Source organism: Cynara cardunculus, assembly GCF_001531365.2.
Source record: "Cynara cardunculus var. scolymus isolate 2C chromosome LG 1, CcrdV1, whole genome shotgun sequence".
NCBI lineage: Eukaryota > Viridiplantae > Streptophyta > Magnoliopsida > Asterales > Asteraceae > Cynara > Cynara cardunculus.
This window is the reverse complement of record NC_037528.1, coordinates 10,433,352-10,451,598: the sequence shown is the minus strand read 5'-3', so window position 1 is coordinate 10,451,598 and position 18,247 is coordinate 10,433,352. Positions and strand designations below refer to the sequence as shown.

Sequence of the window (18,247 nt, the reverse complement as noted above, 5' to 3'; positions counted from 1 at the left end):
ACAGCGAAAACGTTGGTTTTGACGATAATGGTGGTTGTTGACAATAGCAATAGTGGATGATTATGTGACTTGTGAATATTTTGCACCATGGTCACTAAAATATAGGTTGGTCTCAGAATCACATAAAATCGCATTATAACATCGATAGAGTCAAAATATAAAACAAAACATTAAAATCAAGATGTATTTCGTTGCATTGTGCGAATATACTTCTAGTCATTAAGTAATGAAATAAATTAAAAATGCATATTTTCAAATTAAAGTACTATTTTGTAAATATGAAAAATGCCAAAATGGTGTACTTGACGGTCTAACACCAAATTTGAATCTTTACTTTTAATTGTACCTTTTTTTATGGTAGAACAACTCCAACCTTAACATAGAAAATAAAATTAAACTAGTAATAACAAAAAAAAAAAAACATTTATTATTTTAGTTATAAAATAATAAATTACTTTTATTTAAAGAAAAATTGAATATCGATAACTCCAATTATTGGTCCCATGTGAAATTCGCCTCCAACAACATTAGTGTAAGAAGATATTTTTTTGGCTTATTCGAACTCGACACTTGCCTTATATTTAGACAAAGTCCTTCTCTCTTTACTAGTTGAATTACACGTTGAAAACATCATATTATTTTTATTATTAAATTATTTTAATAAATCACAACGATTATAAATATGTAATAAAATATTTAATTTTCAATATGTTAATTTTAGTTTCTTAAAATATTTAATATGATATATGCATTTTTAAATTTTTTATTCCAAAATTGGATTAATAACAAGCGATTGATAATTTAAAAACATAAGAGAAATTAAATAATAAAAGTAAAATATAAAAGTTATTAATAAAAAGGGAGTACATTTGATGTAGCATGGGGAACACTTGCACGGCATGTCTAGTGCCTCATTGTCAATCATCACCATTTTGGACTTTTTTGTGATGAAGTCGGCATGCCATTGACACATCGTACTGTTTTTCTCCCTATTTTTATGTTTTTTTTTTTGAAAAACAGCAAAATATATTTTTTAAAAATGCTATAAAACTGATGCTTTTGAAGTATTATTATAAACAAATCATATGAAATCCCATAAAATACCATCTTATTGAATTTATAATTTCAATGTTTGTGGGATTTCAATAAAATTTCAAATTTTCAATTACGGACTTTTCTTTAAATCAAATACATTACTTTTGTTTATTATTCCCTGTACAAACACCTCCAAGCGACCACCAACCAGTGAAATAATTGTCGAAATCTTAAAGAATCTGATGAAATTAAATATAAATTTTTAGAGATTTTGACTTTTATTTTCGTGAATAACCTAATGGAGATGTGCCCGAGTCCTATAGTTAGTAGCTTATCCAGAGTCAGTCGATTAATAACAAACTATATTTCTTACTAAAATGTAAAACACAAAATCAGGGGTAATCTTTGGATCTGCAGGCTCGCAAACATGTTGCTCTTTTTTCTCATATCGTCGTCCCATGCCGGTTGCCGAGGCCGGCATTACTTTCTCGCAACCGACATGATCATTTTTGCTACATTTCACTTCCAAACCCTATCCCCCATGAACTGGAGAGCTGGAATACCCCTGATCTCCACATCAAATAATGGTGCTTCAATTACCACCAAACTAGCCAATTCTGGATCCTTTCGGATCATATCAAGAGGGCGCATTTGATCCTGTAATTAACGATCATTTTGTATCAAACTATGAACCATATTGAAAAATATACAAAGAAATGCACCATGAATGAACTTATAGCTGGCTGCATTACCTTTCTTTTGATTGAGCAAAATTTGCAGTCTGTTGCAGATGGTGGCAAGATTTGATTAACAATAATTCTTTGTACAGGCACATTTTCTTTCTTCAATGATGCATGCAGCCGAGATGACTCCCTAACCGCCATAACCTGCCATCACAGCCGTAAGCGATGATATTGCTGCTATTTGCAGACCGAGTTTTTCAAGAAATGTTTTAATCCAAGTGTTCTAGAAAGCGTAAAATGGAAAGGGCATCTTCTAGCAAGTTGGATGGCGTTTCTTTCTATTTTCTTGAAACGATCAATAAACCGATACAAAAATGTCTTCAGAGACTTATAATCAGAACCTTCCTTTTGGACATGTTCCATGAAAGTTGCAAGATTTCAATTTTTGGAAAGCTTCCAAGTTGACAATTATCATCACCTACAATAAACTGTAGATTTCGGTCTACAAGATTCATTTATTTGTCATTATTGAAGTGTTTCAGATATATCATATATAACAAAAGTTCAACCGTTCAACATAAACCACCAGCGAAGTCAAATGTTCCAATATTCGTGGGCAAACAAGCATCTATTTTAACATTTGCAACAATGTTAGAATTATGCATTTGCCTATAGAAAAATTGTAAAATTATGTAAGAACATGGACCTTAAAATCTTGATACTAGATTAGCAAACTAACCTTCGCCTAATTTCATTGTTTCAATAGGGTTATTTTGGAGAGTCTACAAAAGTTTATAGTACTCGGATTTGGGCTACAAATTATATACTGGATTTAGGCTTTTAAAAGAATGACAAGTAAATTTAATTTAATTGGCCCTTTAATATGCATTATGTCCGTTAGACTGCTTAATCACCAATTAATCATACAAGATACTTAACCCATCACTTAGAAGGGAAATGGGTCATCAAACCCCTCTTCTAAGCCAAGGTGGCTGCTGCTTAAGTCACTTTTCAGAACAATATTTCCACTTATCATTTGCTCTTGGAGTCACAATCTCAAGAAGCACAGAGATTAACAAATTACCGTAGGGATGGTCACGATGACAAATTCCATAGTCTCTGAGTCACGAAAAAGATCTCTCACTTTGGCCATCCTTTCCCTTAACTGTTCTAGCTTGCTGCTCTACAGAAACAAACAGATAGTGGTTAATGGTGTTTTCACACTAGGGTTTACAGTTTAGGGTTTAAGGTGATGAAAAGAGTAACTGAATATATTCGAATCTTACAGAGCCTTCCACAAGTGGTGTCTGCTCTTTCCCAAATACAGATTTAATGGCAGAAGTTGCTGAAGCAATTTTCGTTTTCAGCTGATGGGTCAAGACATGAATGTGAAAGGTCAAAACACAAAACGAAAGGCAGAAGTTCAAATTGACAAGGAATATTATAAATTAAAGTTCGTACAGAACTTGTAACAAATTCAGTAGGATCAAGATAGGGTTATTGAGAAAAGGGGTGAATTGAATACCTTCATTATTTTGCCTATGGATGCATCCATGAAGTCTGGCAATGAAAGCAGCCTAAGTGTATGACCCTGAGAAACAAGTATTTGGATGACACAAAAGATACCATCTGCAAAAAATTTAGAAGATCCAATGCTGATGCTTACTGTAGGTGCTGTATCAAACACTATCCTCGTAAACGTACTATACTCTGGAGAATCTACAAACTGCATTACCTGCAATAAATCATTGTTGTTAGGTGTCGTGTGATATAACTTACGAGTGTGACGAATAACTATGCAAGGGGAGTCTTGTGTTTTCTGATAATAATCAGGAAAAACAACATGAAAAGGAGTTCCAAGAAATACCCACCTTCGATATCGCAATAGCTTCATCTAGACCAGGAGGAGGTGTATCCAAAAGCTCTGCCAATTTCAATTCTCCCAACTACAAAAAAGAAGCACGACATGCTTATCAGAAAGCAACCAACTTTCCCAATTTGCAGCTACAATAGAACAGCTTGGATGATAAACGGTACAAGAAGGAATTTTCCCACCTGCTCGGCTACCATTCCAAGTCCCATGCTGTTCATAAAATCTTTTACGCCAGCACCACCATTGCCTTGTGCTGCACTACGGAAATCTTCCTTGGTTTTTTCTGGATTAATCTATCAAGAACTCATAATCCTATCTATGAGTATATACTACAAAAGGTATCATGCGTATATGAAAGCATTCCTCTAGGTCTTGGTAGTACCTCAAGTCCAAATAATGGCGAATTCAGTCCTTGAATTGGAACTAGCGTCCCCCCAGTCAAATCCTAGATATGCATGTATCTTGCAGTAAATCAAATGCATTTTCCCCAAAAGGGTTATGTGTAATCCAATCAACGTATAAAAATATTAAAGCTTTTGCCCATCAAGAATAGAAATATAGAATATAGCGGATACCTGATCAAACGAATCACTTAAAGAATGAGCAGGATCTGTAGAAACTACAATGGTGGGATGACCATTATTTGCAAATTTTACAGCAAGGGATGCAGCACAACTTGTCTTTCCGACACCTCCTTTGCCACCCAACATGTAATACTTCCTCTGATTCCCTACAATCATCTCATCAAAAAGGAAAACAGAGTCTGGTCGACTTGCCAATGATCTTTCTGCAGAAGATATATACCCACATGAGTGCATGAAATGGCTCATGCTGTATTGCTAATTGTATCTATACTTGTATTGTATGTTTGACAAAGCACAAACATTTCCAAATCCCATATTACCAACCCTTGAATATAATTCCCTTTTGAAGAAAGTATAAGTTGCTATACGACTCTTTAACCAAAACTTACTATAAGCACATTGTTCTTTTTTATAACAAACTCAGCTGTCCGGAGTAGATTGTCTGTTTAGAAGGGCTCGATGTTTGCAATAATGTTCTTTCTAACGCAAAGACGGATCATTTAATCAATCAATTGCAAACATCAACCCACAACTTGTTGGCACTAACAGTAGTTTATCAAGCAGTTGATGTTTATAACGAATTCCGAACTACAAATTCATTAAAAACATTCAAATCCACAGATGTTATGATATGAACAAAATGGGAAGATACCTTGAAAAGGAGGCGTTGCCACGGTTTTAGGATTGACGGAAGTTGAGAAGTAGCATCTGGGACTGGTAGTATGAAGAAGCAGAGAGGAACTGAATTGAGGTTTTGCGATACGACGAAGCAGAGTGTAGGCTGCCATTGTTGCAGGTAGGAAGAAAGCGAGCGGGAATCAAAAGAAGAAGACGGGCGGGTTCTTTTTTTAGGGCTTGTTTGATTTCCAATCCGGTTAAACTGGCCGGTCGGTCATCACAATCGCCTGATCCGTCACACATACATCATTTTAATATTTATGTTTCATTATTAATATATCAAAAAAATATGCTTTAATTATAAATAGAGATAACGAATAACATCCATCCTACATGGTTCATCTGCCATGGTAAACCTTGTAAAAAATTTAAAATTACGGACCTGAAACTATTTTGGTAAACTTTGTAAAAAATAGTTAAAGAGATGAAACCCTTCAACTGTAATGGTAATGACTTAGTAATATAAAAAATAATTTATTCAATAAATTTCATTTTCGTTTCATAGATAAAAAAGATATGTAGTAACAAAGCTTATTAGGGAAGGAATAAGTCTAAAAAGAGAATGCTTACAAGTGAAACCTACGACTCAATTTAAAAAAAAAAAACCCACCAAATAAAGATACGCTGCCCAACTCCCACTTTATTTAGATTACTTGACACGTAATTAGAGTCCAATGAAGAATTTATAACCAGCCAATCATATCATGATTCAGCTCCATAATTGAAATCATGGGTGATTAAGCACAAGAATTACAAGCATAATGACTAATGACAAGAAGAAGCAAGCTTTCTTTTCTCAATGATTCCTTCATCATGAAAGCTATTTGTCATCCTCAAGATCCAAAACGTCAACGTTCGCAACCACCACCATCACCGTCGCCACTTGCCACCACCCACCAAACACTCTTCCGATCAAAGCAACACCACCAACAACATTGCTTGCTTCATCATCAACTTCAAACACATATTACGTTCTTCATAATATGCACACTCCCAACTCCTATCTGCCTCCAACTTCTTTTCTCAACACTCTACATCAATCATGTGGATGGCACCTCATCCCAATCCGGCAGCTCCGAACCCCACCGCCGCCGCCGCCACCGCCACCATTGCCGTTAACGTAAGTGTGTTTCAAGATTGTCTTTATATCATCAAATCTTGTTTTCAATTGAAGTAGAAGGTTACTTCTATTTCAGAAGAGTAAGAAGCAGAACAGTGGACATCATAAGAAGGAAGAACTAGAAAGAGAGGTACTTTAATGATTTCATTATGTCCAAAATAATCCCGGGGTCCCGACTTCAAATTCGACACCCGGTTGCATTAATTGCCGGGTTGGATCGATGGTGTAAACGTCGCTTTTCTTCAAGTGCATTTTTCTGGATCTTTAAAGAAATTGCAACGTGTTATTTCTATAAATTGATTAATTTAATTTGTTGATTTATATTATTACTTTTCATCAAATATTAATGTGTTTTGCTTTAATCAATTCTTAGGTTGTGGGCATGATATAGTACCCCTCGTACTCGTAGTTACATGTTGTATGTTTCTTTCCATTATATTCAAACATGTCAAAATCATGAAACTTGCTACGATACAACAAACCGATCAGTATATCAGCCAGATATCTGGATTGTTTCTGTTTAATGTATGTTGGAACATCATTTATCTACTAAAAGTCTCTCTTGAAGAGTAATCTAATGGGGTTTTACATATTCCTACATTGTATCAAACTCGGTTCAATCAGTCTATTAAACATGTGTGAATGTTCTATTGAGGAAAAGAAAAGGCAAAAAGACCATGTTTCCATTTCTGTTATCATGATGTACTACTACTACTAACACATTCATCAGTCATGGCTCACCATCCCCATTTCTTGGTTTTCATCCATCTCTATATGATTCTGTATGCAACTTGAAACCATTTACGACTCATTCATGGGTGTTAATCAGGTGTCGACGCTTCAGAAAATGCTAGAACACGAAGAAAAAGTCGGTGAGCTTCTAAAACACACGTACCACCATGACCATTCCGCTCTTCATATCCCCAATTCGCTTCCTCCAAAGGTGCCATTTTTTGGTTAAGTTTACAGTTTATTCTAATAACATGAATTCGTGTAATTCCTGAAACCGTTTGTTTTATGCGACAGATGAAGGAGTTATTGACGGAACTAGCCATGGTTGAGAACGAAATAACAAGACTAGAAAGCCAAATCAGCCATCTTCAAACAGACTTAGACAAAGAGAGAGAAGCCACTAGAGATCAATCTAAACCGAAACAAGCGCAATTTCGTCAAATTCCCATTGGTTCTCTAGCTCCGACGACCACATCATTGCTGCTACCAAAATCTAGAGGTTATGGTGACAAATTGTCATTTGAGACCAAGGCATTGCACTTCATTAGTAAAGCTATAAAGGGTGATTATAGTCTCCGAGATTTCAACTTACATGAGAAGTCAAGAACAAAAAACGTATCGTTCTCTGATCAAAAAGAAAATCATGAGAACGATGAGGAACTTGGGGTTCGTTCCCGTACCCCAAGAAAAACTGGGATTCTAAAACCACCCTCACCTGCAAGAGATACAAGGCATGTAATAACTCCTAAGGTATGCTATATTTCTAGACATATATATTTAATATACAAATTTTTATGTTTTTGTTTGAGTCCCACATAGTCTAGACCTGGACCATTTCTTCACAATATATTTTGGAATCTCCCTTCTCTTTTCAAGAATTTATCGGGGTTCCACACATGTATTAGAGCCAAGACCTACCACTTTAGAGATTTGACGCTTTGTGTTGTGTAGCCTCCTCTTGACACTCTGGGACAATATGTGCCCTTCTAGCCTCCGTTGTACGGGGCGTGTTTTGGAGAGTAATTTATGGAGTTCCACATATTCTAGTTTTGTTATCGGATCTTTTTTGGGTAGTATGTAACCTGTTCTACATATATATTTCTAGAGAGAACGCAATCCAGACGCATATTCAGATCCCTCACAAAGAACACTACAGGCTACAAACCAATCTGAAGAAGAGAACATCCTAAAATGGTCACCAAACAAGCTCTCTGAAAATATTATGAAATGCTTGATCTTCATTTTCACGAGGCTCCTCAGGACATCGAGAACAATGGAGCTGGAGAAATCCGGCCCCATTTCTAGATCAGCCAACTTTTCGATGAGTTTCAGGGCTGAACCCTGCTTGAACTCAAAGGCTAGCCTGCTGCTTCAGAAGGAGTCTAGACAGCAAGATCCTTATGGGATCTTTAATCTCGAAGACTCCATTCCTAGAGACATTGGGTGCTACAAGAACTTGGTTAAGTTCACATCAAGTTCTTTGGACCCTAAATGCATTTCAAGTTCAAGTTACATTCCATTGCTGCAAAAGTTAAGGTACTTTCCAAGATTTTTAATGACCTGATCACCCATGCATTGATGAGTTGTACAATGTGGTAACTAATGGTGTACTTGCAGAGCTTATATGAATGGGCTACAAAAGGTGGATTTGATGTTTTTGACTTCACAACAAAAATTGGCATTCTGGATCAACATGTACAATGCTTGTATCATGCATGTAAGTTGTCCCAAATTCATGGGATATTACCTCAGTCACACGTTGGCTAGATTTTGACTGTTTTTCCTATAATATATGTTGGAACCTGTCTTCTCTTCTCAAGAGCTTTTCTGAAGTGTAATCTAATAACATATTCTCACATTGGACGGTGTGTGTTAGAGTCCCATATTTGCTTAGATTTGGATCATTTATTCTCAGTATGTTAGAACCCCCCTTCTCTGATCAACGGTTTTTTTGGAAAGTAATCTAATGAGGTTCCACATATTCTTTTATTTTTTTTTATTAAAGGGTTCCAGATATTATGACAACTCATATTTACTATGTGCATTTTGGCACCATTTGGATATGGTAATTGCTGATAAATATATGTTTTTTTCTTTGAATTTAACTTGTTTCAAATTTCAGGGTTTTCTTCAATATGGAGTTCCTTCTAGCCCTGATAAACTACTCACACTCATGAACAAGGTATGTCAGCCAATTGTTGGAAAAATGGTGTCAAAGTTTTCCAACAACCCATCCAATAAATAAGACACAGTGCAAAAACTCATGATCAACTTCGGGTTTCATCTAGGTTTTGATGTTCTAACATTAAGACATCTGAATCTGCATCAGGCAACCCTTAAAATTGGAGGCAACACGGTAAATGCTCAAGCTATCGAACATGTCATATTGAGAAGGCAAGAAGCCTCTATCATAGAAAAGGTATAAGCTACATGTCTCTATTAATCCTTGCTTACAAATGTTCCTTATATGTATATATAGGGTCACATTCGGGTAAAACCGTAAAAAGAATGAAAAACTCATCTGAACCGTATGCACAAGTGCATACAAGTAATTTGTCAAGTATGCACATGTGAATAAAAACCAAGAAACAACTTCAAGTACTTGTATGCACATGTGCATATCGTCCAGATGAACGATTACCATGATGTTTCTCAGCTTTTCATATTTTTGAGTTTTCCCTTGAACCTCCCCCTATACATATATACACACATATATATCATAACCTCATTTATCTAATCAAGTTTGCATTTTGGTCGAATAGATTTATGGTAAAGCAGAAAGGGAAGATAAAGAAGCAGTCTTTCGCAAACATCATGGACTCGAATCCATGGACCCCAATATCACATTTGCATTGTGTTGCGGCACACGCTCGTCTCCCGCCGTAATTTCCTATTAAAGTTCTATGTATCCAAAACAAAATTATGTTGTCTCCGAATCCCATGTCCACAAATCACAAAAAGCCACATCATCATTGTTGTTGACTAGAAAGAAAATTAAAGAAATGAAGTAAAGAAAAATAATGATGTGTCTTTCAAGTGATTGGTTGGACATAGATGGGACATGATACTACAACAAAATCAGGTTTATAGGACGCCAATGTCTAAGTGTACTAATAGACTCTTTTATAAGACATATGTGTCTTTCGTTTCCTATAAACCCGATTCTGTTGTATTGCATATATCGTGTATATGTACCAGCCTTTTCGTGTATTAACATGCTAATAATATTATATATAACCCTTTTGTATTACAAAGGTAAGAGTATATACAGGTGATGGAGTTGTGAACGAGTTGGAAAGAGCAAAGCTGGAGTACCTGCAAGCTTCAATAGTAGTAACAAGTGGCAAGAAAATTGGACTCCCAGAGCTTTTGGTTAGAAACATGCATGATTTTGCAGCAGATCTTGAAAGATTGGTGGAATGGTTGTGTCAGCAGTTGCCAACTTCAGGTTCACTGAGGAAATCCATGGTGGATTGCTTTAGAGGAGTTAATAATACTGCAAAGGTTTCATCCATTGTGGAGAAGCTACCATATGAATTTGAGTTCCAATACTTGTTGCCCATGTAGACATTCATAATTACTTTGCCTACGTCTTCCTTTGTATATTTGTGGATATATATATATATATATATACATATGAATAAACATAATCTGTATTATTCTCTTCATTTTAGATTTCTTTTAAAGATTTTGATTTTGTATTTATCATGCATGACACCATTTATAACATAAATATAGCATATGCCTAAACAAACATTGTAATTAGGGGTGCACACGGGTTAACTTGATCGGAACAACCCAACCCAAACCGTACAGGTTTGGTGTTAAAGTAGATCACATTCAATTATTTTTCTTAACTGGCATTTGTGATCATATTTACTAAACATATATAAAAAAAAGTTATATAAAGATGGAGAATAGATTTAAACTATATTTATATGAATAAAAGAATAAAGGGATTTCAAATTAGCACCAAACCAAACCCACATAATTTTCTTTTCATATTGGCCCATTTATAAGCAATACAAATTAATTGAAAAGGCCCAAATAAAGCAGCTTGGTAGCCCACGGACCCGATCCACTGGAACCCACCCTGGTTTCTGACCCAATCGCATAACCGATGAAGTGATGGACAGACCATCTCCCCTAATTTGGGATTTTTCTTAACCACCGCCACAGCGGCTTTTCCACTAAAAAACGGCCGTCATTAGCCTTCAATACCCATGCTAATTGAATGGGAATCAAAAGGAAGATGCTAATCATACATGAATCATCAGTTTGGGTTTAGAATTTACCTTAAAATCGACGTTTTCTTCTACAACGAGCCCTAGCTCGCACCATGGCAGATTTCTCTCTCGTTTCTTCATTACTTCACGTAAAATCTGAGGGGGGTTTCCCCTCTAATCGATGCTATTCCTCCGATCATAAATCCGCCAGGAAGGGCTGATACCCCCCCCCCCCAAAAAATGGTGACCAAAACTACGGGTCTCCCTTCCAGTTTTCAAATCGAATTTTTTTCCTAAATGGCAAAACAGGCCCTTCTTGTTTTGGTCAGTCATTATTCAGTCCTCGGACTCCACTTTTGAAGCTTGGCAATTTTAGGCCTTTTACTTTTTCGTTTTCATAATTTCACCATGAAAAATGAGGTGTTACATTATACTTAATAATTAGACCCGCATAATTTTTATAACTACAATAACTTAAGGGGTGTTTCTTTAAAAGTATGAAGCAATAATCAATAATAAAAGAAGCTATATGATTTTCTATAATATAATGGACTCATTTCGCTAAAAGCCCAAAATTTCATTCCTGGTAAAATTAGGAGAATAAAAATTCATTATTATTTTCATTATTTATCATTTTCATTTTCATTCATTAACTTGAGTCAAACAGGTTCTAAGTAATTATATTCTTTTAACTAGCAACATATTTCTATCGTGTCTAATCGTTTTCAACACTGTCTTAATTATATTTAGTGACCGAAAACTAGTTTATGTAATTATCAGATTACTAATATGTTTTTATTTAAAACTTCATTATGGGTTATTAATCTTTTTCTTTCAATTTTCCGTCATAAGTTTTTAACTTAATCATATGTCATGATTTCATACCACAATACATATATATATTTGTGATGCGTTTTAAACTTTTAAAAGATGAAAATGCTATATCAACTTATTTCATGTCAAAATCAGTATAAATCATACATTAACATTGAATAAAACAAATATTGATATTAGATGAGATTGAAAAACAGGAGTATATTTAGTCGATTTTAATTAATGTTGTAGGAAAATAATGTATTCAACACATTCACTACAATTTTGATGTATGAGATTTGGTGTTTAAAATTGGTTATGGTGTCTATTGAGGAGATGATATTTGAGCATTGATTACACTCAACCTGACATCCATCTTCACATTCAAACTTGTGGAATTGATATTTTAGATCTTGTATGATGTGATGGCCAAATTATATCACCCATTCAATTTCTACTTTTATTCATTTCATTTTAAATTATATATTTTATTTTGATCCTTAATTTTTTTTATAATATATTAAATTCTCAAAAGTCCTATAAAAAGAAGTCATTTTGTTGGACATTATTTAAAAAAATTCTACAAACAAAAATGTACTATAAAAAAATGAATTTATATGTCATTTGTCAAAAAAAAATTATAAAATGGTTAATATAACACTTTAATTTTAACATTGTTATAAAAAAAAAAACTTGTTAAAACGCTTAAAATCATTATACAAATAGATTGTAACACTTTTAAATATAACGTTTTTAATAAATTGATAGTATAAAGTTGAAAAAGTTAGCAGATGTCATGGATGTAAATCTCTGGACTGGTAGTGTAGTTGAAGTGTGAAACAATAGAATAGAATCAGATGTGCAGATTGGTGATGAATGGTTACATCAAACCTATCTCCATCTATCCAACTTTTTATTCTGATTCATATATTATACTTGCAGGATGATTTCACATCCCCCCGTCTTCTATGCCTTCTTTCTGCTCACCTGAAAATATTCCCCCCTTTTTTCTCCTTTTTTTATTTCAAATCATTCCAAACCCCTCTCTCTCTATCTCCATCTATATATATATATATACATACACACATTTATATGTATTTTGTATGTATATGCATGATGCATCCAACTCCACACAACACCATCTGTTTCCTCATGATCAACTGTCATGCTTATGTACATAAACAAAACCGCAAATCTTAACCAGCAAAAATGGCAATTCTTTACATGTTAATTATTATTTAGGAGGGGATAGATTTAATGAAATAAACGTCTGAAATAGATTTAATCAATCAAACTATTCTACATTTAGTGAGCAGTGAATGGGTGTTGCTGGTACACTGTGGGTTTTTGATTAGACGGTGGTCAGGAGACAGTCAGGCTGCTGCTGCACATGCAGCTACGTCTCCGATGATGATCCGACGGTCTAAAACGCACCTTATCCTCTGGGATGGACTACTGTGGAGTCTGGAGTGTACCCTTCCGCATACAAATTTTATTTTCTCCAACACCCTTTGCATCAAATACCGTGTCATACACAAAAAATTAACTTCCCTTCGTTGCATGTTACCAATCACATGTTCTTCACTCATTTTTATTCATTAAAAACACTTGACAACGTCATCATATCACTATTCGACTGGTTGTAAATCATGCAGCTTAGATTAACCGGTAATAAAGATTTACGAGTTTGTTTTTTTAGCCATCTTTTGAAGTCTGATTTATTAAGACGTTTGGATATTAAAAAAGTGTATGGAATTATTTATTTAAAATAGCTTATGTTTTTTTATAAAAATATTTATTAATTTATTATAAGTCAAAAAAAATTAACTTCTTCAAAAACTTTTTATTACCGGTTTAGCACCGGTATAAGTTGTTTATGTAAACACTCAAAAGTGTTACTTACCAATGTCACACTTGAATAAGAGCTTAAAAGTTCTAAATGTTCTCAAATACTTTTTTAACATTAATAATTATTTTAAAATCAATAAACTATATTAAAAAAAAAACTAGGAAATTGCTACTTCATCCAAACTTTAAGGTTTCTTGTACAAGAACTCAATGACGGTGGGTTCTTATAAGAATTTTCCATAATGTTACTTCCTACAAGCCACTTTACTTTTTTCTTATAACAACCTTGCATCGGAGATACTCTTAAAAAATTGATAGCAGGACAATCCTATTTGCACCCCCTTTAATGTCAAAATCAGGTTAAATTATGTTTAACAATGTAAAAAACGGATTTTAATGTTGATGTATGTGATAAAGAAATAGTAGGTATAGATACATTTAGCAATATAAAATCTCCCTTATTAAAAATCACAATAGTATTTTTCTTGGTTACTAGGCTTTCTTTATGAATCTCATTTATTTTTTTTCCAATATAAGTAATTTTTATTATATAAAAAAAGCTAATAAATTGTTATTTCATACCAACCTAAACGTAACAATCAAAATTCTTATATAAAAACTCAAAAGAGATGAGATTAAAGGTGTTATAAAAAAGTGAGTTGTGTGTATGTAGGACCGTAAACGAACCGAACGAACATGAACGGAGCCTTGTTCATGTTCGTTTGCTTTACTTAACCGAACGAACGAACGAACACGAATGATAAACAAACGAAAATATTTGTGTTCGTGTTCGTTCGTTTAGAAATCAGATGTGTTCGTGTTCGTTAACATGTTAAACGAACATAAACGAATATTATTTGAATTCCTAGTAAATAAACAAAATATTATATTAAAATAAGTATATAAAAGAACGGTAAATAAATGAACGTTCACAAACATGACTTTTGTTCATGTTCGTCATTTATTAAATAAACGAACATAAACAAACTTTTCGTCAAATGATTCACAAATAGTTCGCTGAACATTCGGTTCGTTTAGAGCCCTGTCCGCAAGAAGTAACGTCGTCGTCATAAAAATGTGAAGCCATCCTTTCTTGGGAATATGGAATTAAAATGGAAAAGTGGAAATGAGATATGGAAGAAAACAGGATGCAATATTTTCCGTACGTAAGTAAATCCAGTGACTGTTGGTCATTGGAAATATGCGATTGAACCCAGATATATATATATATATATATAATATATAATCAAAGCAAACAGCCTCCTGACCTCATCCTTATTGCTTCTCTTTTTGTGCCGACTACACTCTTCCTTTTGGTTAAAGACTTGTTTGACAGATGTTGAATGATTTGGTATATAATGTTTAAAGACTTGTCTGACAAATGTTGAATGATTTGGTACATAATGTTTAAGTGGTCAAAATAATTAAGAAGTTCTTATGATATAATGCAAAATGAAATATAATTGTTTGGTAATTGCTTACAATGAAATTAGGACTCTTAATGGTTAAGTGAGGTCTAGGATACAAAACCATTCAGATGGTTTTAGAACCATTAAGAGCCAAACTTTTTTTACCAAACAAGATTCACCTCTTAACGGTTCAGATGTTGCCTCTTAATGGAACTATTAAGAGGTAAACAAACAACCCCTTAACCTACACTTTTCTTTCGATCAATCTAAATCCATTGAATTCGATCCAATCATCTGAAATTGATCGACCTATTTAGGATACCCGATTGAAATTGGATCACTCGAATTACGTTAATAATCCAATAAGATCAAACCGGTTTGATATAGTTGTTCATCTAATCATCATCTAATTAATAGTTGTTAACAATTAAGATATTGGTTTTACTTTATATTTGTATCAAAATATTGAATGAATTCAATCCGTTCCAATGAATGATCAATAGTGATATTCAGTGCATGGACCTGATAGAGAGATACATAATCACTCATACACTAATTGAAAATTTTCTCATAACCATTTGATTGTAAATATCTTTTAAATTACGATTTATTTGCATGTTACACAATGCTCTCAAGATGTATATATATAGAGAGAGAGAGAGAGAGAGGCAAAATCAAAATGAGAACTAATTAGTTTATGGTAACTATGAGGTCCAACATGAGTCAAACATTTTATTATATTAATTGTATTACCTTAATTAAGAAAAAAAAATGTATTAATAAAATTTCTTGGTATTTTTCACAACAGTTAACAATCAAAGAGATTGATATTGTTTTCTTATTAATCAAACAAATTATGAAAGTTTATTTACTATATCTTCAATTACGTGCAATCATTGCAGAAACAAGGTGAGGTATAATATAATTATATTATAATCAAATCCTTCATTTTTTATTCATTTAAAAAGTTGCAAGTCTCTTATGTTCTTTGTAAACTTTGTGTATCACGATTGTATTCATCAACCATATATGGTATCATAGTGTGTATCATGGGTGTATTCGTGTTGTTATACAAAGTGTATCATAATATTTTTTTTTATTGTTTTATGAAGTGTAACACAATATATCAGGTAATGTTTTATTTACCAAGTGTATCACACTGTGTTTTTTGTTATGTTATAAAGTGTATCACGGTGTGCATTACGTGTTGATATGGTGTTCGTTGAAGAAATGAGGTGTTTGACGGAGAGAGTTGAGAGGATAGAGAGGAGAAAGAAGGGAGGAGAGAGGATAAATCTAGAATGACTAAAATTCCCTTAATTAATATTTTAAGTTAAAATTATCAAAATTATTAATTTCTTAATTTAACATTTGATTTATGGTTGAGATTGAATCTCACGATTAACAAAAACTAATCAGTTTTTTCTTAAATGAACACTTATATACTATTGTTTGTAGGTTAAAAAAGTTTCTAAAAGCTCAAATGATCGATTTTGGAAATTGACATATTTATCTTAATTTTTAAAACGTCTCTTAAACTTTTTTCGATATAATTAATTTTTTTAACTAATTATAAAAAAATATATAACATTCATATTTTATGTTTTTCTTTTTTCTATTTTTAACTCGTTTTTTAAAATTACAATTTCAAATATACAATCATACAGTATTCTTAGTATCTTATACAGTGCTTATAATTATTATTGTTGTACATATACAGTTTATTAATAGATTTAAACTTTATAAACATAACTCTTGGTCCTGGAAATGAAAAAAAGTTATACATGATGTGTTTGTAAAAGGAGGCGATTACAAACATAGCAAGTTTTCACTATTAATTATATATTTTGTATTAAAACAAAAAATTACAGATTTGTTGCGGAAACTATGAATATAAGACCTGTCATTCTAAATAATATGATTAGTGACAAATTTGTGAACACTGAAATAGTGAGAAAAATTGTACTTTTTCATATATGAAGGACAAAGATTTTCAGATATTGATGCCAATTTTGCCTAAGAAACTATCAAATATGAGTTCTGTCAAAACGACAAGTAGCAATGAAAAACAACAGTGACTTTTCATAACCACCATTGTATTAAATGTTACTATCCAACTTTAACGCATGTCTTCATCTAAATTGTTGACACATTTGTTATCATAACACATTCTTTTGTATGTTGAGGGAACAGTAGAAGTATGACACTAACAAAATAGTGTTTAGAACTTACTTTGGGTGATATGTTGAGCATATTCACATACTAGGTTGAGTGTTAAAAGAGTTGGTGAGCCAAACTTGTTGTACAAGTTTGAACTCCAACATTCGATTTGCCAGTAGAAGTATATGTCAGATTATTATTTGACTTTATCTTGTATTGATATTCTTTTTAGTTAAAAGAAAAACCAATTTGCTTTGATGACGATCTTAAATTCATTTAACTAATCTTCGATTTTGTTGAAGACTTTTTGTTCTTGGATCAGTACATATAGTTACTCGACTTCTACAAAAATCATAGTTTGTTTCTATTCCAAAATATAAGTTATATATCATATTCTAACTAGAGATTTTTCATGAAATGGATTCATCGGATTCTAAATAACTTAGCTTAAAATGTGGGTTTTTGAAACAAAAAGGTGAAATGACCTTAAATGATAGGTCAATCGGATTCTCCAAATTGGGTGGAGAGTAATCAAACCAAAGATTTGGTCTTCACAATCTTAAATAAGATTAGGATCCGATGAGTAAAAAATATATTAGGGCATCAACTTTAAAAAATATACTCATTATAACAATGAGTAACCTATTACATTTAAATCTGGTTAGCCCATTGACTTTTTTTGCTTGTTTGGTTTCAATGAGGTGACTTAATAACACATCATTTTGATGATTTAACAAAAAAAAAACATGTTTTAAATTATTATTAATAATTTTCATTTTTCATTGCTATGATTTAAAAAAATATTTAATTTTTTTTTCCTAATTAAATTGCATGCAAATTAAATATTCTAGAGTAAAATATTTATTGAATAAATATGATACATTAGTTTTGAGATAACTATTTTGTTTGTAAAAAATGCAGCACTTTTTTTAAATACATAAGTTTTCTTTAAAATGTTATCGAAATAAATTGTGATCCATAATTTTTTAATATTGTTATATTAATGAATAATTCAAAAAAAATCTAATTAATTTAATATATTTATACGTTAAGTTAAAATTTTTAAACAAATATAATATATTATTT

The 18,247-nt window shown here is 32.7% G+C and overlaps 2 protein-coding genes across 3 annotated transcripts; one reads left to right on the top strand and one right to left on the bottom strand.

The window, feature by feature from the left end:
* Positions 1–1,339: 1,339 nt before the first annotated feature.
* On the bottom strand, positions 1,340–10,163 carry LOC112520005 (ATPase ARSA1). 2 transcript variants are annotated; one of them, XM_025128315.1, is made up of 12 exons: positions 10,021–10,163; positions 4,828–5,080; positions 4,167–4,378; positions 3,974–4,036; positions 3,774–3,884; positions 3,590–3,664; positions 3,385–3,453; positions 3,244–3,309; positions 3,005–3,085; positions 2,803–2,901; positions 1,788–1,922; positions 1,340–1,692 (listed from the first exon to the last, which is right to left on the bottom strand). In XM_025128315.1, the coding sequence occupies exons 2-12, from the start codon at positions 4,961–4,963 to the stop codon at positions 1,555–1,557; spliced, it is 1,185 nt and encodes a 394-aa protein (XP_024984083.1). In that variant the 5' UTR covers positions 4,964–5,080; positions 10,021–10,163; the 3' UTR covers positions 1,340–1,554. The 2 variants fall into 2 exon arrangements, with proteins under 2 accessions (XP_024984083.1, XP_024984078.1); XM_025128310.1 differs by lacking the exon at positions 10,021–10,163 and having other exon boundaries at positions 4,828–5,101.
* Positions 5,896–10,287, top strand: LOC112509558. The gene is made up of 10 exons (XM_025114605.1): positions 5,896–5,973; positions 6,050–6,103; positions 6,803–6,916; positions 7,000–7,455; positions 7,811–8,241; positions 8,323–8,422; positions 8,828–8,887; positions 9,035–9,113; positions 9,472–9,587; positions 9,961–10,287. The coding sequence occupies exons 1-10, from the start codon at positions 5,896–5,898 to the stop codon at positions 10,270–10,272; spliced, it is 1,800 nt and encodes a 599-aa protein (XP_024970373.1). The 3' UTR covers positions 10,273–10,287.
* Positions 10,288–18,247: the final 7,960 nt, after the last annotated feature.